Source organism: Nesoenas mayeri (genome assembly GCF_963082525.1).
Source record: "Nesoenas mayeri genome assembly, chromosome: 2".
Lineage (NCBI taxonomy): Eukaryota > Metazoa > Chordata > Aves > Columbiformes > Columbidae > Nesoenas > Nesoenas mayeri.
In genome coordinates this window covers 41,826,282-41,849,483 of record NC_137543.1, presented here as the reverse complement: position 1 = coordinate 41,849,483, position 23,202 = coordinate 41,826,282, and the positions used below count along the sequence as shown (strand labels likewise).

At 40.2% G+C, this 23,202-nt stretch overlaps 1 protein-coding gene across 2 annotated transcripts; it reads right to left on the bottom strand.

The window, feature by feature from the left end:
- Positions 1–1,180: 1,180 nt before the first annotated feature.
- LOC308037108 (DGAT1/2-independent enzyme synthesizing storage lipids-like) lies at positions 1,181–22,300 on the bottom strand. Of its 2 annotated transcripts, XM_080338620.1 has the most exons (7): positions 22,175–22,300; positions 17,343–17,673; positions 14,893–15,057; positions 9,630–9,823; positions 7,499–7,559; positions 5,564–5,703; positions 1,181–3,522 (listed from the first exon to the last, which is right to left on the bottom strand). In XM_080338620.1, exons 2-7 carry the CDS (start codon positions 17,668–17,670, stop codon positions 3,418–3,420), a joined length of 993 nt encoding a protein of 330 aa, XP_080194746.1. In that variant the 5' UTR covers positions 17,671–17,673; positions 22,175–22,300; the 3' UTR covers positions 1,181–3,417. The 2 variants fall into 2 exon arrangements, with proteins under 2 accessions (XP_080194746.1, XP_080194745.1); XM_080338619.1 differs by lacking the exon at positions 22,175–22,300 and having other exon boundaries at positions 17,343–18,069.
- Positions 22,301–23,202: the final 902 nt, after the last annotated feature.

The window sequence follows — 23,202 nt, the reverse complement described above, 5'->3', positions numbered from 1 at the left end:
CGTTAGTATCATTGATCTGTATTGCAGAAATCTCTGTTGCTGGCAAGGACCTTCATAGAACTAAGAAAGTGACATCAGATCATCTCATGAAGCTTCAGTAGACATGTTTGAAAGGAGTATTTTACTTCACATGTATTTTCTGTGCTACTACACTCATGTAACAATTCCATGCACTTCCACATTTACCTTTGGTACCATAGTTTTTTGGTGCAAAAATAACACACACACACAAATAAAGCAGTCTAGCATCTATGACAGGCTTAACAGGGATTAAGCACCGGGGAGCTAACAACACATTGTCACCAGAGCTGTATCTTTATCTGCAGAGTAATAGGATGAAGCAACATAATGGTCTATTTGTACAGCAAACCCAATACCGGATGAACAACACAATTGTGTCGACAATGCTGATTAACTGCTCTACCTTGCATTTACAGTGATTAATTTCATATGAAAGCTCCCTAATAATAGATGTTCCAACTGAGCTCTGCTATTACACAACAGGACAGGAAATTGGCCAGCAGGAGATTTGGGTCTTGCTGAGAGATAATGGCAAATACCTGGCAGGACTGCTGTCAGTTTATTTCTACTGCTAAATGACATAAACAAAAATGCATATCCTGGTGCTGTCTGTATGGAGAAACCTGCAACATCTTCAGCATATCCAAAGGCCGACCATGCAATCAGCGGTCTAGTCTAACACTTGCTGAAGTTTCCTTTAAACACTTCTGCCTCACTCAAAGTGAACCAAATCAGCTGAAAGGAAGACGGGTCTGTAGCTTTACTTGTGAGAGTCTCTCTCCAGATCTGACTCCTTTTTCAAGGAAATAAAGTAGGTAATCCTTCCCATGCCAAATATGTACAAATAAACCTTACTAGTCAGTATTTGTGACATATTTTCTGTTGTGGGATCTTAAATGTAACTGTAGTGTTACTGCATTGCCTGCTAAGGCCTCCTGCAGCACTGATTACAACTATTAAAAGTTGGACCTTCTTGCTTAGGTGACTTTTGTCCTTTATTCCACTGTTGTCTGAATTATTTTTCCTTCAGTTCATTCCTTCTGGGACTTTGATCCTTCCACCCCTCATTGAGACACTGGGCAAGAAGAGCTTCTCAGAGTTATTACATGCTGCTCAAAACCACTGAGGGTTCAGCAGGGCAGGCCATGGATAATTTCGTTTAGTTCAAACACAACACAAAACTTCAGAAGCCTGTTCCAGTTGTCAATTTTATTTGAAAGGTGTCTTCTATACATTAGTTTATATATAGAAATAAATATGAAAGGTCTATACAAAAATGAAGATTTAAAGAGTACCAATACTGCCCTTCATTTTTTATACTAATCTTCGAATACTTAAAGGGACAAAACTGCATCAAACAGCCCACATACTTAGTAAAATAATTTTACAACATCTCAGATCACAAAGGTCTCTTCATGTATAACAGAGCCTTTTAGACTGAGTTTTCTTTTACATATATGCAACCTCAGCACAAAATATGTTGAGCTGCCTTTGAGAATTTCACAATATAGACTGATGTACATCATCTTCAAGATGGACAGTAAGAACAAAGTCATACTTAAGTTATAATCTGCTGTAGGAATTTGGCATTATCACTTTTAATGACATACTGTGTTAACACAATATTTTTCAAAAACATTCCAATAAATTAAAAAGAAGCCAATCTTGCCTTCAAATAAAACCCAAGTCATTTTAAAAACTTCAGAGTTAGCATTTGCTTTTATGTAACATGGTTCTTTCCCAACTTTAAAAAATATAATTCAACACCACACAAAATGCTTTTGATATAACACCATAAAATAAGTAAACTTTTTGTAAACCATAATTTATAGACTCTTTCCCATAAAGTGATAATTTTCTAACACAGGGTGTTGCCCACATGCACTTATGTAATTACACTAATTTACACTTAAAAGGGCATAAAACAAAGCATGTGCTTAAATGGCGGAAGGAACGAAAGTTAAAGTGAATATAGCTGCTCTTTCAAAAGCTGGGGATTTTTCATTGTTGTGGGTTGTTTATTTGTTTGTTTTTAAGAAAAGGCCACATCCCAACAATAGTGAAAGGAGAGCATGTAATACAGCAAAAGCCTCTTTTTGCCTTTCCTTAAGGAATCTGTCCTCATCCCCAAACTAAAGAGCTCCCAGATGTTAGCTTAAGAACTGCAGATTAAACTTTCTGACAATCAGAAGAAATATTTAAGATATTTCCTATTTGGACAATAAAAGCATAGGCTTTGCTTCAGAAAAAATATAATACTATAATTTACTGTAATTGCACAAAGCCCAATCCAGCGACTCTTTCCTGTTCATTCAATTGTTTTCACTTCAGGAAATTATATGGGATTTCTGTCTCAACCCCAATTTAATAAATTACATAAATAACTAAGTTTGAAGAATACGGACATTCAACAGTTTACATACATAGTAGATTTAAAAGGTATGTGGGAATGTCTATCCTGTTTTTCAAAGGAACTACAATTTTTTAAAGGAGCATTGTACTAATTTTTTCTTCCCCTTCAAAATAAAGCTTTATGAGCTCATGTTACCAAACAGTCCTCTCATTTCCACTTCTTAAAATGTAAATGCTTGGCTCATTCTGTCAAAGGAGAATTTGCACATTCACTGAGAAGTATATGGGACAAGACTCTGCTCAAGGGCAGATATCCAAAATGGCTCAGCTTGGAACAGCAGCTGTGCTGTAGAGTTTGCACCCACTGCATCAGAGTGGTTTCCATAACAAATTTCCTTGGTTCACTGCAGTTCTCTAATCAATTTTCGCTCCTTCAACCTCTTTCTGAGCTCACCCAGTAAAACTAAACACTTTCCATCACAGGTTTTACAGGCATAGCTACAGGTTCTGTAGGTCCCAGCAGGCTGACTGTTTTCCAGCAGCACGAGAGTAATAATCTAAAGAAAGTTTTCATAAATCCTGTATGACGTTAATCTGGAATCTGGCCTGCAAAACTAGTTCCAGTGATGACGATCAAGGCAGAAAGACTCTAGCTCTACAGCAGGTCTGACATTCATATTAAAGCAACCATGGGGTGGGGGGAAGAAAAAAAAAACCAAAAAACCACAAGAGATCATGTACATAAAGTCTTGTAGTGTCACTTTAAAAAACCCAAAAAGAAACAAAAAAATACACATCAAAAATCAATTTCAAGGTAGGAATGTATTTATCGAAAACTAAGCTTTGTACCATTATAAATTATTTAAGTTTGGGTTCCTGAGCTTGATACTGGACAGGGGGAAGGGTGAGGGAAAGTGTCTTATATTTTAAGTTGTACAGTAATATCATTAGGACAGTATTCAAAACCTATTATTAGAAGAATGGACGAGTCACAAATATGACTTTAAGAAAATTGTAACTAAACAGTAGTTTCTTCAGAAGACCTTAATCTTCCTTCCTTTGTTTCTGAAATCGTTCTATTAAAGCTCTAAATATATTTCCTGGTATCTTCTGATGTTTTTCTATTAGAGCTTGGAGTGCTGCTTTTGTCTGTAAGGAAGGAGAAAAGTTTTTGGTCAGATTAAGTCCTCTTTATATTGTTCACACATCAACAAAATTCCAGGACTGCTTTTTATCCTTTTAAAAGTCGCAGAATTACTGCAAGCTCAAAACACTATTTTTCCATATTTAAACCCACAGGATGTGCTTGGGGGACCGCTGTCAAGAAAGAGACTAACAAACTATTAATAGTACCTTTTATCTCTGGAAGCTGTGTTCACAAGCTCTGTTAGTGACACACAAAAGTATCGCTTTTACAAAAGTAAAAGGACAATGTAGTAAATAAATGAAGAGACCTGGATCTATAAAGCATGCCAGTGCCTGCGCGCTCTACTCCAACTCAGAAACTTCTGCCTGTGCCCAGGTTTGCATAAGTAACGCTCTTCCAGTATGCAAGAACTTTGCTCCTACACACACTCAGAAGCAGCCCTGGAAACATGAATGTGTCTCAGTGCATTCGGCTTGTACACAGTAATTATCCCTGCACCCGAGTCCCCTAAAGGAGCTGGTCCCATGAAGCACGCTTAGATCACACCTAAAATACTGCATGTGACAGCAGCATTCACTTTCACTCAAACATACAGCAGGCCAAGAATTAAGAGCAGCCATTCTTATATAAAAGCTTTACGGGGAACATTCAAAACCAGGGCAATATGCAAATGCTATGGCGAGGACATGCCATAACCTTCCCGTGCTGTCTACAGAAGCACAGATGACCAAATTCTTAAGGCCAGGAGCAGAATTGCCTTTGTAAAGCAGTGGTCAGCAAGGGGTAAACTGATTCTTGGTACAAGCTCTCACCATTTGTATGAAATATGTGATTAACTGTTAAGTCCTGGGAGAAGAAGGTTCCTGCCCACATCTCTTCATAGATCTGGTCCTAGGTGTCTCTACAGATCTAAAATTTCTATCAGGTGAAAACTGTGAGCTTCATTTTTTCTATAGGTAATAGGAAAACGCATACTGTGCCATAGCCTGAAACATGGATTAAAATCACTCTAACTAACTAGGATTCTAGGGCATGCACATTCCAGGGGCCTTATCTAGCAGAATTTGCACTTCAGTTAGAAGCAAGTGAGGGTTGGCATAAATGTAAGATGTCAAAGCATGCATGAAATCATTTAAACACACATTCTCTCCTGAAATCCACCAGTTCTGAACCCCTGTCAGACTGAACCTCCAAAAGAAACAATATCAGTCTTCCACAACCAGGACGTAAGATGACGTAGATAAACATTTTAAGACATCATTTTGCAGAGATCTAATCAGAGGGTAAATAGATGAGGAAAGACAACTCAATTGACACCTACATGGTCAAAGAGAAAAATCTCTCTCAAATGAAGTTTTCAGAGTGCTTAAAGTGACCATCTGCAGAGCTTTCAAACATGGCCTTTTCAGCCCTCTCCATCTGACTGCTCCATCACTTAACTGTTTCTCTCTACACTGTGAAATCTATTAATAAACTGAATGAACATGAGGACCCAACAGCCCTTTCTATAAACCACCTGAATTCGAACTACAGGAACATTCAAAACTTAATTTGTTGGGTGAGAAGTTGGAGGAAATAGAAATAGATACACACTATAAAAAGCAGCAAGATGATTTGCCTCAATTTTTTTTGTTGTATGGAATTTCAACACTTTGTGAACACAGATTTGTTATATTTGAAAGCCTTCATTAGTATCTTTCTGAAAAGATCAAGAAAGAGAACGCTGCTTCTGGGTGAAGTGCATATGAGTTTATCAACCCAGAGTAGTCTTATCTGACTGAACTTCTTGAGTCCCTAAAGCAAGTTGTTTCTCAAAGCAAATAAAGGCTGCAGTAGTGCAGCAGACCCAGAATATCTTCAAGGTGTAGTAATAAAAATATAGCAATTAAGAAGGGCATTCAGAGTTAAACAAGTCCAAAGCTTACCATGATTCCACCAACTTCTATAACTAGCTCCAAGGCAGAAATCACTTGACAACAATATTCCTGTGCCTTATATCAGAACAGTTGACGTTTTAAATATATATATGCATATCTATCTTACCTTCGCAGTTAGTTCCTCAGCAGTTATGTTTGGTTCATATGGAATGGGTTCTCCGATAAATGTACGAAGCTTGACTGGAAACCCACCGTAGAAAGGAACTATTGGCAATCTCGTATATTCATACAGTGACCTAAATATTTCTAATGTGAAAAAAATTAGGAGAAAGGGGGAAAGCAGGAGAAAGGGTGATGGGGAGGAGATGAGGGAAAAAAAAAAAGAGAAAGACTGAGATTATTCTGTGAAGTTGTTGTTGTTTGTTGTTTTTTTTTTTCCAGTATGTCTTAAAACTGAAACTGGCTTTGCAATTAATCCATCCCCTGACCCAGATTCTCAAACAAGGTGTCATCTCAAGTGCTATTCTACCCTTGACTTTCATTTCCCAAAAGCTGCATTAACACTAACGTCAGACTTGTTTCCACCCTAACTTGGTGTGAAATCTCTCCTCCAAAGAGTAGTTGCAAAGAGAAGGAAGAAGAGGAGAAAAACCCAGTAGCTGCATCTCTGGAGAGGAAGGGAATGCTACACAATACAGGTTACAGTTTGGCTCATTTTACATAGCGTAAGACACTAATATTGGAAGACTGTTCTGTTCAGTCCTGCTGAGGGCCAGAGGATCAGAAATAGTGTTATCTGCCTATAGGATAGTCATGCTACAACACTGAATTGCTCTTTCAGATCACACACTGGTTGCAGAGAAACAATATGAAAAGAGTGAAAGAAGGTATTCCAATCAGCTCCAAGAGGACACATCATCTTCCACACATGCCACCTTCTAAGCCTCCCACTCAAATGCACCCAGGACAGATTCCTTGCAGAATGGGTGCTCATATTCTCTCTCTCAGTTTTACACAAGAAATTCTTTTAACTGAGGTGTTGGCATAACAAAAACCTCACTGATAAAGGTGTGGAATTTTCTGTACACAATCTATAAGAACAAAGAATATTCTGAAACTACTGAAACTGAAGTAACACCTCCATCAATCAACAGAATTAAATTCCTCTTGCACCTCTGCTGTAAAATACAAGTAACATGAATGATCTGGGCTTAAAGTTCTGCCTGTTTGGGAAGATTCTCCTGAGCACAGCAACAACTAATTGCAGTTTATTTTTGTACAACCTGAAAATTATTTGTACAGCCTGAAAACCTGAATTATTCTGCATGTCTGCACCTGATGCCTTGGCTTTCTCCATGCAATATATAGCTTTCAACTAAAAGGGGAGAGAAACAGAACCATTTTCCCCTGCAGTCTTCTGATGAAGATGATGATGCCATACTTGAGGCAGAACATGTGGCACGGAGGAGACTGTTTAGGCTCTTTGTGCTAGATAGCAAGTTGAAGAATATAAAAAAAGGGGTTTTACACCAGCAGATCTACACCCATCTATTCATATGCTGGCTGGAAGTCCCAAAAAATGAGGAAAGAGAGCAGGCAAATGCAAGGTTTTGTGAGGAACCAGAGGTCTAGTACTGAACAGTAAACCAACCACAGATCAAACATATTTCAAACTACTTGAGGTTCAAGTACAGGTAGAGGTGTAAGATCAGAGCTTTAGGAAGACATTTAGAGAAATTACATGTCAGTTGTAAACCCCTGTTCATTTTGCTTCTTAACATACTGCAGAAAACCTAGAGCTGGCCTAGCAGAATAAGCAGAGAAAAACAGTAAATCTATTTGCCTTTTTCTGGCTCCTTTTTCCTTTCTTCTACTGTTTCTGTGAAGGCACTTTGTTATGTGGAGAGTAACTCTGATAAGCCAATACCACAGCCAATGCTGATATTAAATCCTAATAACATCTCTGAACTCTACTGGAGAGTAAACCTCCAGAAACAAGGCTATGACAAGTCTCCAATTTATGTGGGGATTATTTCTACACAGATAGATAGGCTAAACACATATGGAAAAATAAACTACAAAAAAATAGAAAATATCTTACTTATTCCTCCTAATGTCCTAATGCCTTCTCGAACATTTTGTGTAAACATAGGAATGATGGGCTAGGAGGGAAAAAAAATAATTAAGAATTTAATGAAGATAGCACTATCTAAAAAACTTGTACCTCACTTAAACCATACAAGCAAACTACTTTCAGAAGTGTTTGTCAGACAAGGACTTATAGAGAGCAAAACAAGGATTCATAAGTTCTTCTGCCACCTTCTGCCATGAGGTTTCAGGCTGGAGAACACCATGACATTTCAGTGAGTCACTGTTTCAGCAAATCCATTTTCCCAAAGCAGTGCAGGATTTCAGAACCTACAGAGCATTTGGCCTCCCCTTGTCTAGCAGGGTTTGCACATTTGTGACCTAAGAGGTTTAACCTCTTGCCTAATTTGCAGTTAAACTCAAAGGGTAGAATTCATGGGATTGGGATCTTAAACTCATCTGATACATCTCTGCTATGCCAACTGTATTGCTTCACACATGATGTGTCATATTCAATAGACATATAATTCATTTCTGCTGATGAATATTTGGAATGGTGTTAATATTTCACAGTTTTATTGCTGTTTCTGAACTTGCAAACAGCTGTCACGATTTACAAGAACTGGGAGGAGGTCAACTACTACATGAAGGTTTTTAATGTCATTTTATAGTACGTACTCACTGTACACAGCATCATCAGAAATACAGAACTCTCTATGGGATTTTCAAGCATTCAGATTCTTTCAAAATTTTTAAACAACCATGGAGAAGAGCTAGTAAGTGAAACTTTTCAGATAGGTATCAGGTTGTTTTTTAGGAAAAAAAAAAAAGCCTGTAAATAATCCAATGCAACTATAGAGGATACAAAGAAATGTAGTTGCCCAAACTGGTAGAGATTTTTGCATGTATGAAGTTGGTTTATTTGACAAATATTCTGGCAAACAAACTGCTGAAATGAGACAAGAAGCTGAACGTCCCAGCTTTAGACATATTTTTCTGATGTTTTAGATGTCTTTTTCTTTCCATGCTCATGATTAAAGGTGACTTAAAGTTCATCTTTAATATAAATAAAGATGTTTTCCTCACTTTCCCTTTTCTCCATCATTACTCCTATTCTACTTCATCTCTCAAGGGTCTTTTGGGGAAAAGGATCTGCAAGATCTTCACAGGTGCACAAAGGGAACTTAACATATATTCAATAAAATAAATATAAGTAGTACAACCATAGTTGAATCCCAAGCATGGCTTTTCATATGCTATTACAATACGTTAGTAAAATCTAAATCTGTTGAAAATATCCTATTTAAACTGTGTTATTTCCTCCTGAGAAAAGTGACATACACTTCAAATTGGGTCTTAAAAGTACTCTATTTTTGTACAAATTCCAGAGATTTAACTAGTCTTTCTGAGACAAATACCTGAATATAACACTCTTGGTGTAAGACTTACTTTCAAATTAGGTTTATGTAGACGTAGGGACAGATGCACACATCTTTCAAGTGCAAATATAGAATGAGAGGGACTCTGAAAGCAGGTCCAATTTAAACATATCATACACCTATGCGCCTTTCATGGATGCTCCCATATGAATAATTATAATGATCTGCTGGCTGACCAAGCACAATGTTATATATTAAAACTGAAGAGAAACAGTTCACAGTATTGAAGAGCATCTGCTGCTGCTGCTGTATGCCCTAGACACCCCTCACTACCACAAAAATGCCAATACAGTACATAGCGCCAGTGAATCTATACCGTGCTGGCTCACAGTATATTTCAGCAACAGGGGGAACAGAAATGCTGATGTATGGCAGCTTCCCAACCATTCTGGTCAGAGGTTGAGTCATCACGACCCTGACCAGGTAGGTGTAAAACAGTACAAGCTTCTGATGTAGCTCTGAAATTCATCTCCCGTTCTTTTAAACTGTGGATTTCCCGACAACACTATTCCTAGCTGACTCCAAAGCCTTCTTATGGAAAGGAACAAAAAGAGTCTTGAAATGTAGTTATAAGAGCAAGTAGACCATACTTATGATACTCAGCAATGTAACACCAAATACACGATAATCAAAAAAGTTTTTCCTGGAAGAAAGTACTAATAATTTAGCATTCCTTGCTTCTCTTCTGGGGTCTATCATACTTACCACTTTTGCATCAATGGCCACCTGAGCAAAGCCCTTTCGATTACCCCAGATAATATTATACGTTTCATCACTAAAGAGTGCTTCCCGAACGCCACCTGGGGCAATGGCTAAGAGACAGCCCTTCTTCAGAGCACTGACACATTCTTCTTTTGGTCCATGCATAACTCCATGTGCATCAAGTAATATTTTAAAACCTGTAGGGTAAGATAATAATAATTCAGAAAGTGTTAATTCATACTACCCACACAGAACATAATGGCTAAAACTTACTTGCCTAATAACCTGTAACCCCAAATCAAAGATGTTTCCAGAGGGACTGGAGCATTAAGAGCTGCTTATAAATTCTGGTCTAAGAAGTTGAAGATTTAGGGTTTTCAGTGGCTTTTTGTCATAGTAAAGTCATGTCCTATCTCATAATCAGGACTGAAGCAGAAAAAACTGGCAAGCACTCTGTGCCATCTTTCCTGTGTCCCTCCAAAGGAGTTGTTAAGTCAGCCCCAGGGCACCGTCTCCTTGCCCAAGCTCTATTTTTCAAAGGTAGCACAGTCCTAATAAAGTGCAACAAGAGAAGATACCAGTGAATTGTTGTATTTTTTTGTTTTGTTAACTTGGGCAAACAAAGAGCAGTCTGTGCACAGGAAGGAGAATGGCAAGGAAAATGCAGCATTCTCTGTGATACAGACCACTGCATGAATTGACTCCACAGTTCTGCCTGTGAGTAAGCAAATGGCCTTTCACACAAAGAGGCAGCTGGCAAGCCTAGATTGGGTTTATTCATCTTAGGTTTAAGATTTTTCATTTCCTGAAGTTTTAAACTGTAAAGTTACATGAAGTCCTCATGTCATCTCAAATTTGAAATGTCATACTTACCCTGCTCTTCAAGAAACAGCAGAACATCAAAAATTTGGTTACAAGCATCAAATGGGCATACACCAAATCAATTTATACAATTACTCTAATGTGAAAGAACATAACTAGCATAAAGCTGTGTTTGCAGGAAATCAATCATGTTCACTTGGTTTGATAAATTTCAGATTTATATAGTATTTATGAGTACTGCATACCAAAATGGGAACTTCAGATGACTGAGCAGTACAGCAAAGATTACTTCTCTTTCTTGAACTTTCCCACTGAGGCGAACAACTTTATCAGACATAAAAAAGGACACAGAACTGTTCTAGTCAAGTTTGCCCCTCAATAACAGATCTTCATTTGTTAACCTGAGGTTAAAAATTGAATAGTTGGTACTATGAATACACATTTGTTATATATACACACACACACTGAAGAAGAGTCCAAACACAGTTAAGATGACAGAGATATGTCTTCTCTTACAGCTCACATAAAACTAAGGGCTTGAGAAGGAGGGCACAAGCCAGAATATCATTAGTTTAATCTTAACTAAACTCTGATCTCTAACTAGTCATTGTAGTTGGTGGGAGTATAATTACTCATGATTTATATCTATACACAATCTGGATCTGTCTGTAAACATGATACCAGAACACAAGCTGTGTTACACCTGTCTCACATTCTGCTGTGCCTGTCTCACAGGCTGCAGGTGACACTCACATTCTTCATCTGGTAGCATGTGCACAGAGGACACCTAAAATAGAGTTTTCCTAAAGTAATTTAATTTTTCTCAGGTGTTTTTTTCGTTCTTTTTTTTTGGAGGGGGAGTGGATCTTGAAGAGCTGGTCTTTACAAAGTTTTACACTCCCAAACTAATTAAACCTTTCTGGAATGTAGCTGGTGGGTAGGAAGGTGCCTGTCCCTAAGCCCTTTCTGTCAGTGAGTTCAGGAGAGAGACAAATCGGTCACAAGAAGGGTTGAGCTGAGCAGCAAAAGAGACTCCAAGGAAGCAGAAGCCATGAAGAGAGTTTTCCTTTCTGCATTGGACATGCTGGTGAAGGGGAGGAGGAGGCAAGGCATGTGTGGTAGAGTAACACCATGAGTCTGTCCCATTTAGAGGTCAGAAAAAAATAACAGAATACAGACAGAATACAGGCAAACATTTGTAGAATAGTTGTGGGGTGGGGTTTCAAGTCTTCACAAAAATTTTCAGCCGTATTTCCCCTCTTGACTTTTAGTATAAACCTTATGTTCTGTACATCACAGCCCAGGCAGCAGATCATACATTACTATCAATATCTCTGCTCCAGTAGCAAAGAAGAACCTGGTTCCATTAGAACAGCAGAGAGACAGGACCTAGTGCAGTGGCCCCTTGGGCAACTCTGTGCACAAGGAAAAGGTCATCACGGAGTCAGAAGAAACATCAGGGTAATACTTGGCGGCTGCACGAAAGGAACCAAGAATCTATTTTTCCACTTTAAACAACAGAACAACTCTCAAATTATTTAAACAGAGTTTCTCAGACTTCCAGAGCATTAAAGGATGCTAACTTTTCAAAATACCAAGAAGCCCAAAATTGATCTTATTCCACAGTCCAACCTGGACTCTGCCCTTTGCCCCAGCACACTCTTCTCCTGTTTTCCACAGTATTGTGTCCATACCGATGCTTGAAAACTAAGCAGTAGACAAAGGCATGTTTGACTCCTTGCAGTCTCATGCATCCCATAGGAAGCACAGGAACATTTTACAAACACATTCCAGTTAATTGCCATTAATTCAGGAGAGCAGAGTGCAATGCAAAGTGTACTGTCAATGGCATACTTGCATGGACCTGAAATTCAGATTCATGGGACAAGCTGTTCCTCACAGCTACTCGCTGTAGATTCAACAATCATAAAAACAGACAGATCATTAAATCGTCTAACTGAAACGTGTCTAACAGCCTAAAGACTCTCCAAATCCACCTCCCAATTTCTCCTGCACTGAGCATAACTTTTGGTTACCTAAAAATATCTTCTGAAAAGGCATCCAATTTAATCGGAAGACTTAGTAAAGATCAGGCAGTCTTATCACTACGATAAAATTACAGCAGTCTTTCTAGTTTGATTCACAAGAGAAGCAGCATCTATCTGGGTTGCCAGTCATAGATTATTGTGCAGATTTTGAAACACAATCTAGAACAGCATCTGGGCTCTTTGGGCTTCCCTTCCCTAAATAGCCTTAATTCATTCACAGAACCAGAGAATTATGTAGGTTGGAACGGATCTCTGAAGACCATTCTAGTTCAGCCTCCCACTAAAAGCAGGTCCAACTAGATCAGGTTGCTCAGGGCCTCACCCAGCGGAGTTTTGAAAGTCTCCAGGGATGGAGATTCCCCAACTTGTCTAGACAATCTGTTCAGATGTCTCATCACCCTAATGGTAAAATACCTTTCCACACATCTAATCAAAATTTCCTGTGTCGCAACTTATCTCTATTGCTTCTCTCTCTGTCACTGTGTACCTGTGAGAAGCATCTGACTCCCTCTTCTCTGCACCCTCCTGTTAGGTCACTGAGGACAACAGTAATCTCTTCCCCTCACTTATCTGGTACAGACCAAACAAACCCAGTTCTCTCAAGCTCTCCTCACACATTGTGTGCTCAATCCCCCCATCATCACATGTTCTAGTTTGTCAATGTCTGTCTTGTACTGGAGAATCCAAAACCGGATACCACACTGCGAGATGTGCTTGCACAGATGCCAAGCCAAGGGAATAAAAACCTCTTCACTCAACCTGCTGGCTACACTCATGCTAGAAAAAGCTCAGCTTTTCTTAAACTACAGTTCACCTTCTTTGCTGCATGGACATGCTGCTGACTCTTGTTCAACTTTTTGTCCACTAGAATGCCCAAGTCCTTTCCTGCAGAGCCACTTTCTACCCAGAGTACTGTCGCATGGGATTGCTCCATCACAGATGCACAATTTCACATCTGCTGACCTTCGCGATGTTTCTGCCAGATCAATTCTGTCAAAGGCGCCCTGAATACCAGCTCTAACCTTCAGTCTATCAACTGCTCCCCCAGTTTGGTATCATCAGCAAACTTCCTGTGAGCACACTCCAACCCTCATCCAGGCGTGCAATATAAACCTTAAGCAGTGCTGGTCCCAGTATCGGTCCCCAAGGAATGCCTGTAGACACCAGCTGTTAGCAAGATGTTCTACTGCTGAACCCAGTTCTTCAAGACTAGCCATTCAGCCAGATGTTTCTGCAATGCTACTAAATGATATTTGGAGGACTCAAAAGTATATTAATACTTAGAACCTTATTTTAAAGTAGAAATGGAGAAAAACAAAATGATCTCCCATTTTATAAACAACTGTGCATAAGTATTAAGAGATATAATACAGAATGAAATCTAAATTACAAAATGGGTTATGTTGGTCAGCTATATGCAAAATATTTTATAATCAACTGACAAAACCTAGTCTGTCGGTAAAAGCAGTTGCAGAGGCAAAGCCATGCTGTTATCAGTATGCAAAAGTTCAATTTTCAGGGATTAATGCTGAAATAAAACCATATTGGCAAAAGGACAGTTTTCTGATAAGAATTGTTTCCACTAAAAGCATCAGTACACTACAGAACATATCCATAAATTCGCAAAATGAATTACAAAGTTTTTAGTCACAAATTAAATTTGAGAAAAGAATTGGGCACTGCTGTATTTCACATACAGACCAAAAAAAAAAAAAAAAAATCCCTCATGTAATTAATTTCATCAATCAGCAAAAATCCTGCACTGAACATATTTTTCATTTTCTTCATGCTTCACCTCATGTTTTGCGCAAGCTTGTTGGATTCTTCTACAGGTTTCCTCCAAAAAAGACTCTACTTGGAACAGTCTTCTTCAGGACAGGTTCCACTGCCTACCATACTCAACTGGGTAGGAGATGAAAATACATTGCCTCAGACTAATATTGCCAGCTTTAAGGGCATTGCTTCCAAACAAGTTTATTTCTTAATCAGGTCATACTACTCATTCTGACTATATTAATAATAATAATAATTATAAAAAAAACAGACACCACAAGACACACCAACATCTAATTGAAGTCTCCACTATCACTTAATACAGAGACAACTGTTCCTCTCATGATCTCCTCCTCTGTTTCTAAACACCTTAGAGTCACTGGAAGGTGTTGCCCAGTCAGGAGTATGACCCATCCTTGCACAGGCCAGTCTCATAAATTCATTTTTGTTTGTAAAGAACATGTTAGACACATCTGTAATTCAACACTTTCATTAAGTTTGTCTGAATGCCTGTTCCTAGAGCTGTATTCCCATGGCACAATTTTTATTATTTACACTGTTAAAAAAATAAAATAGAAAAATTAGAGTTCTCAAACTGACTGTTTACAATGAAAGTATGTTACCTGGTACTCCGAAGACAAAATGATCAGCTACTACGTGGCAGTATCTCTTCTTTTGTATAAGCAGTCTAGCCATGAAATAGAGATAGTCAGCAGGAGTAGCTCCATGATAAAACACAATAAGCCCTGGTCCTTCAGGAATATTTCCAGTACCATGAAGCTCATAACCTGTTAGGTGTTAAAGGCATAACAGATGTCAAAGCCTGATACAATTCTATCCCAAAGAAACTAACTCACGGCAAACTGCAAGCTGAAACCACAGCTATTGAGAAGTGGTAAGAGCAAAGTAACTGTTTAAAAGTCAAAAGCTAACTTGCAGCATTTACCAAGTTGCTTTCATAGGAAATAATACTTTCATTTAAAGTAAAAGAGTCACATTTAAAGAAACAACCAAAAACAAAAAAACCCTGAAAACAAAAGACCTAGCCATACTGCCTTGAACTATTGTCCAATTTTTCCTTATTGTTTTCAGTTCACTGTCTTCGAGGCTGCAGAAGTCGTCTAAATCAATCATTCAAGAGAAATCAAAATAAGGATTGAATAGCAGTGGTGAAATACAACTATTTCAAGCTATTATTTACCTTTAAGTTCATTGCGACCGGTAACTGTTTAAGAAGATTTGACAGGACAACATCCAATTACATGTCTCCTTTTACTTCAGGGCATGAGGCTTATCTTTGTTATTTCTCTCACAGTTAAACCTGCTCCATTTTTCCATCAGTAAGTACTAAAACTATTTGGGGCTTTATATGTTTAATTGAAACACATATAAACACACAGAAGTTTTTTACTGAACTTGCGTTTCTACTAAGTTAACAGTGCAGAATATATTTAACACAAAATATGAAAACACATCAGTTTAGAACATATTCAGTTAATATTGAGCATTATTGTTACAGTATCTTGTATTCTTTAAAAAAAAAATAAATAAACAAACAAAATAAACTCATCACCCAAACCCTGTCACTTCTTCCAAAGTTAATCAGGCCAGCCAGTGATAGCCACAATGACACCTACATTTAGCATCTGCAAAATATATGTAAAGTTACAGGTCTCACACACCAGTTTTGCATTTAGGGCTTTTTGGTTGAAGGACTGTCTTTTGTTTTTTGGTTTGTTGTTTTGTTTGTGGGGTTTTTTTCCTGATGCTGTGAGATTTCAGGATGAAGAGTTCTTTCTATGACATATTAACTAATCAAGTAGCAGGAAAAAAAAAATCACAAAACTTGTCATTCTTTAGCAAGAGAAGCATATAGAGAACATGTAACAGCTGGCAGGGCAGAAAAAAGTCACAACTGTCTATGAGGGACTGGATAAGAATCTTTTCTATGCAAATAAAATGTTAGACCTTATAAAAAGAAAAAGTTACTAAGGATAAAAAGAGCAAAGGCCTTAAAAATGGTTTTCTTATGAAAAAAAAAAAGTAAATAGGTTTTTATTGTGAAGTGAGCATTTCAAGCTCTTTGGTATAGCTGTTGATTTTGATCTAGTGTACTTTCCTAGATTTTAAAGTTTCATCTTAGTCTTACAAAGCCTATCTGATAAAGCCGCTGCACCATCTGGTTATCAGTGCCTTGAAAACCCGCTTCTCTTTGACTAGAGAACAAATAGAGATGATTTTCAAGAAGGATTTGTTCTTTATGTAAATTGCTCTTAAACATCTCTTTCTCCTTTAGCTGCATCTCGAATGAATGGTTCTGAAAGAGGCTTAAGATTTCCTTAGAAAGAAAAGCCAAATCATTTATTAAGTCTGTCTTTATAAAAGAAATAATAGTAGAAGGACAAGGAACAGAACCCTTAGTTTTGACATTCTAGTAGAGAAAGTAGTAGTCAAAAATGCATAGATAGAAAATTTTAAAAGTAGGGTTCTGTAACAGTCTGAGGCTCTAAAGTCAATTTGAAGTAGCAACTAGCAAGTGAACTGACACTAAGTGCTCTTTTTAGCCATCATTTGGCATTATATGTAAAAGACTGCTTAAGCACAATCAAATTATGCTAATGTGCTGACATACCAGCTATCAGGGAACTGGCATTTAACTTCCAGTGTTCATATACTGACTCTGAAAAAATATAGTTAATTGATCTAATTTTAAACATAGTAATCATTTCAGGTCCTCCTGAAATAAGGAAACCTAGGAGTAGTTAGAAAAAAAAAGAAAAAAAAAAAGCATATATTCAACGGGATGAAAGATCTCATTTTGTAGCAACAAAGGAATAAAAACATAAGACAAAAAATTATACATCCAAATACATCTGAATGGCTTTTTTTTAACCCAAGTCTACAATGACCAAAGCACCACTGGTAGTCATTGATAAAACCAAAAAAAAAAATGGCCTGAATTTTAGATTTCACACAACAGCAGCAACAATGAGATATACACTGATAATCCTGAAAGGTAAAGCCAAGAATAAGGGCTTCAACAGTTTTTAATGAAAAGTCAGATCTTGCTTACCATGCCATATTCTTCCATGCCCATCCCATAGGGTAGCCACCATCTGCCGTGCACCAGCCCAAAAATCACTGGAATAAGCTTCCCTTAGTTCATTCTTCCTTTTATAAATATGAAGAAGAAGAATGGAAGTGTAGAAGAGGATTACGATAACTCCTGGAAGTAGAAAAACTACTGCGAGTGGAAAAAGCACCCACGAAAGGTAGACTGTGTAACTCAGATAATCTTCAATGTGCTCCACACCAGTCCATTCCCTCAGAATGTAACTCAGGCAGCTTAAGTAGGACACAGGTATTGGTCCAGCAACACAGGATTCATTTTCACCTATCATCTCCTGTTTAATTAAAAAAAAAAAAAAAAAAAAAAGGCAGATGAATAAATCCTCAAAAATAGACCTGCCTACACTGTTTAATCATACAACAAACCTCTCTGATGCATTTTATCCACATATCATTTACCCCACATCCCAGCAACACCTATTAGTGCAATTGCTTAACCTCAGGCGAAGATTTTATCTCATTAAAAACTGTTCAACTTACACAGATCCAGAATATTTATACTGTTACCAATACCAATTTATACTGTATTTTTGATTTTCAGAAAGTTGTACTGTTTAGTCTATTTTACTGTTCTACACAACACACAGTACATTCAAAACCTTCTACCAAGCACTTACAACAGCAGGAAACAGCACAATCTCAAATCCAGTGCTATAAAAAACCCACTGAACACTTCCACTAACCACAAGCACACGATGACGCAGGAAGAAGATGGTCCCAAATAAGCAAGTCTCACTCTCTTGGAGACCTGGACATTCACAGAGAGTGAAATGCCAAGTCCAGGAGCACAACACAGAGAGGCAGCAGAAAGGATGAGGAAAAAAGATCACAAAAAGCTCTCTAAAAGGTTTAACTGCTCTGGCTTTACTGTGTTTACGTGTAAGAATCACCCTTCTCCCATGCCAGCTTCTAAGAAGTTTCAGGGTTAGACCTCTCTGGGCTGATATTTCAGGCCTTCTCTAATTCTGCAACAACACCTTTTTCTTAGCTTTGTACGATTTAGGGGAAAATTCACTATTCACTTCATCTTACAAACATGAGACAACCTGTATGCTTAGCTATCTTAGCTACAGTTCTAGCTCAACATAAATAATACCTCAGGGGAAAAGAACTTATCTTAGTCTAGAAAAGTTTTGGTCAGGACTTGAAGTTAACAGTTACTCAGGACCAAGAAAAAAAAATTTGCAATCACAGTTTAGGCTCGTAGAGGGAAGCAAACTAAGAACAGTGATTTCTGAAAGAATCTACACTAGCGGTTGTTGTGTTTTGGTTTGTTGTTTGTTTGGTTTTTTTTTCTAATTAAAATGTGATTCACAGCATGTATGATTGCTGAGTTCCTATGCCTAGATAGACATATGTCTATCACTCCTTTATTCTTGGTCTGTTTTTGTGAGAAACAAGTGACTGAAATTCAGAAGACAACTTCGTTAATACTACCAGAACCACAGTGACAACAAAAATTATGAAGCAGATCTGGTTTACTCCACATTTGCTGTGGGATGTTCAACCTGTACTAGAGCAGAACTCATTTATTTCCTTGTCTCAGTTTTTCCTCCTATTCTGATAGAGCAAGGATGTTCCTTTTCCTTCTGGTTTGAAATCAGCCTCTACCCACATAGCTGGAGATAACTCCTGTTAACAAGAAAGCTGATCTCGTGATAAGGGCTTTGCTCTGACGATCCATGCCTGTTCCACCAATTCAGGCTTACAACATTTTGCTCCTCAGTATGTTCTTGAGGACAATGTGACGAGCAGCTGATTTATCTTCAGCGATGTATAAGCACGTAGCTTTAGCAATGTGTACTTCACTGATTTCATTCATGTGTGGTTTTGGGTGTGAGTTAGGAGGAAAGGATGGGAGAGAGCAAGTGTGTGGGAGTGCAAGAGAAAGTTCTTTCTCATTCCAGTTGCGAGAGCCGAACTCCAGAACACACAGCAAGTACAAGAAACATGACTTGTGAGACCAAGCAGGATTTAGGAGTAGCACTCAACACTATAGCATTTATCAGTTTGTTATGCCTGGACTTCTCCAGTGGTTCTACCTACTAGGTAAAGAAAAAATATAGAGCATAGGTTATGGCACAGAATCATTTTTCAAAACTCAGAGCTAATTATAAGGCTTTAAAGATTACTTAAAGTTATACTCTTCCACCTATTACATTTTTAATTGTTTATGGCTTTCTCCAAACACAAAATCCTCACCAAGTAGATTTAAAGTCCTGTCTGCACATGTCAGCCTTGCAAAATATTACTCGTCCTTTCACCTGCAATGTTAGAGGTAATACCTTCAATGCAATTATCGCAGTTTTGTAAGTTTACTTGCACATCTATGCACTAACCTGTAACTGAAATTAAAATCCGGTATCTTCTTTGCTGCCAGCCACACAGGCAACATCTAAAGTACTGCCTTCTCTCAGGGACAGTCAAATCTACTCTGAACAACATTTTTTCCTCATTTTAAAGAGAATCACAGAATAATTCATATTGGAAGGACTCATTGGACAGCACTTGTCCAATCTCTCACTAACTAAGGAGTTAGATCAGGTTGCTCAGGGCCATGCCAAGTCCAGTCCGTCACATCTCCACGAAGAGAGATCCCACTGCTTCTCTGGGTCCTTAATCTAGTGCCCGACCACACCTGTGGTGAAAATATTTTTCCTTGTTCTAGTTAGAACTCCCCTTCCTGCAATTTATGCCTGTTGCCTCTTGTCCATTTGCTGAGAAGAATCTAACTTCCCCCCCCTCTTTAACCACCCATTAAGAGCTGTGGTGAGATCCCCTTTAAGCTGTCTCCAGGCGAGACACACACAGCTCCCTCAGCCTCTCCACAGACACCACATGCTCCAGTCACCTCTGCAACCCTTTCAGTTCATCAGTATCTTTTTTGTAACGTGGGGCTCTAAACTGGACTTGTGGTCTCAAAAGTGCTGAAAAGAGGATCATAAACACTTCCTTGATCTAATGGCTATGGCCTTGCTAATGTAACCCAAAATGCAGATAGCCATCTTCACTCATGTTTGACTTACCAGCCACCAGATAAAGGCCTCCCCTGGGCCTTTATCTCCTGTAATTTTGCTTCCCTTTAACAAGTCCATCATTTGTTCTGACCACCTGTCGTTTGTCCACAAATATACTCGGTATCCAAGCCCAAGTGTGGTTTATGTTACTGTCACACTGAACACCTGAGCAAAGGCAATAGCAGTGCAGAATGGAAGACAGATTCTGTCTCCATGATCAAAAAAGCGCAGGATGCTCCACTTTGAATAAAGATCCAACATAGTTCCTATACACTAAAAGCAGAACACTAATAACAGATAACGTCATTTTGGTCTGTTCTAACTTTACAACTGTCTACTCTATGCCTGCCCAGATCAGTTAAAATTACATGACAAGGCACCACTGTCTTCTAGAAACACCAGCAATGTCACTCTGATTAGGACCTCATCCAAGCAAAGAGAGACTATCCTTGCCCTCCTTTCCAGAGGTTTTCTGATCTCTGTCACCATCCAAATCTAAAACCTACAATAGGGTGCAGTACTATTCTTAGCCACCTTACAGGTAGGATCCTTTTATAACATGAGTATGATAAGAACCTCTTATTTTAACCTGCACCATTAACACATTTCCTGTTGTGCAGTTCAAAATAAATATTTTTAATTTAACTTCCTAATAGAGCAGCTTACATGTATTTCCACTCGATGAAAAAGATGCAATTTCTCATTCAACTAATGATAGTGCACACTGACTTAGGCTTATGCTTAAGGCTTTATGCTGACAGTGAAGTGCAAACAAGGCTAACATAGAATTCCTTTCACTGACTTCTGGCATATGAGCCATAAAAGTCCTTAACTACAACAGTGGTCTTCAGCTGTAGTCTGCAGACATGGGGTTAACTGAGGTCCTATTGATCATGCTAGAAAAAACAATTATGAAAAGCAACATATACTGCTGCAAACCATGCACAGCCTGATTGCAGCATGTATATGAAAAGTGTAAGCAGGAGAACATGACAACCAATGATAAGACAAGAGGCAGTGGGTATAAACTGGAACACAGGAGGTTCCATTTAAATTTGAGAGGAAACTTCTTCACGGTGAGGGTGCCGGAACACTGGAACAGGCTGCCCAAGGAGGTTGTGGAGTCTCCTTCTCTGGAGACATTCAAAACTCGCCTGGACACATTCCTGTGTAACCTCATCTAGGTGTTCCTGCTCCGGCAGGGGAACTGGACTAGATGATCTTTTAAGGTCCCTTCCAATCCCTCACATTCTGTGATCATCTATCTCTGAACTAGAAAGACACTGAGGAGCAACAGGTACAACATGCCCCTGACAACAGGAATACACCACTTTCTACTGCATCTGTGAGGTACAGAGAGTTTTTCTACCAGAATTAGCAATGCCACCACAAACACACACACACATGAAATAAAAGCAGAACAGCCGGATACTCCTGCTAATGGCATCTGCAGCTGGAGAGATCCTGGAAGTCAGAGGGTGCTTGTGCCCTGGTTTTGAAACAAGAACTGGCTGCTTCGTGCCCCTGTGACAGCAGGACGGTGGTTCCTCCTGCGGGAGGCTGGAGGGGCATCGAGTTTGTCTTTTCTGACAGGAAGGGCACAACCGCGGCCCGGCAACAACCCGCAACATCCACCCGCCGGCCTCCCGCCACTTTCCGCGCCCCGTCCCGCAAAGTCGGGCCGCAGGTGCGGTGCTGACCGAGGGAAGACACCTCCCGCGACCGGGACTCTGCAGCCCGCCCGGCGGCGCCCGCTCACCTTCCCCTGGCGGCGGCGGCTCCGGCTCCAGCTCCGCGTCCCTGCCGGGGCCTGGTTTTACTTCTCCGTCCGCCGCCCCCGCGGAGGCCGGGTGCCCGCGGGGCGGCCAGGCTAGGGCGGCTCCCTGCGGCGGGAGGGCACGGTGCGGCCGGCGGGCGGGCGCAGAGGAGGCGGCAAGAGGCGCGGAGAGAACGAAGGCGGTGGCAGACGGGCCGGGCTGGGCCGGGCCGGGTGGGGGAACTGCGGGCCGCCGGGGGCGCGCGAGCCGCCCGGACCGCGACCGGCACGCACCGCCCGGCGCTTCCGGCGGGGGAGGAGTGGGCGCCGCCAGGGGGCGCGCGTTCCCCGCGACCGGGCGGGGGCGGGGGCGGGGCCGGGGCCGGAGTCGGGGCGGGACTTACCGGGCGGGACCGGCGGCCGAGGGAGGGGCACCAAGGGCCGCCAGTCTCAGCTGTGCTGCGGCAACGTGTTTCACGGCCGCTCGTCCGCTCCAACTTGCAAGAAGCGGGGTTCCCCTTTTCCAGGTTCCCCCGGGCGGCCGGCAGGCCCGCAGTGTCACGGCGCTCGGGCGCAGGGCACCGGCTCCCGCCCGCGGCTGCTCCTCCGACGCTTCGCGGTTTGGCCGTGGCGCTGTGGGCGCTGTGACGGTTCTGCTGACTGGCCTGGGGGCTTGGGTAGGGTTCCTGGATCTATATAGAAGGAAAAACAAATAAAAATCCATCTAAGGAGTAAGGGGTGTTGCAGTGACAGCCGGCGCGGCTCCGGACACCTGGGCTGCTGCCGCAGGGCTCGCTGCAGCGCTGCCCTGAGCTGCGACCTCAGCTCCAAGTGACACCAACTTGGCCAGAACTGGCTGCAAACTCTTTCGGATCTTTCCCCGTCGTGCTTTTCTGACCGGTTGTCTTTTACATTTGCATCATCTGCCCATCTGACTTTGGTGATGGTTCAGTTGTGTGTTCATATAACTGTATTTGCGCTGTTGTCCAACTAATTTGCTTTTCCAGTGTTGCCAGTAGGATATTTTTCCC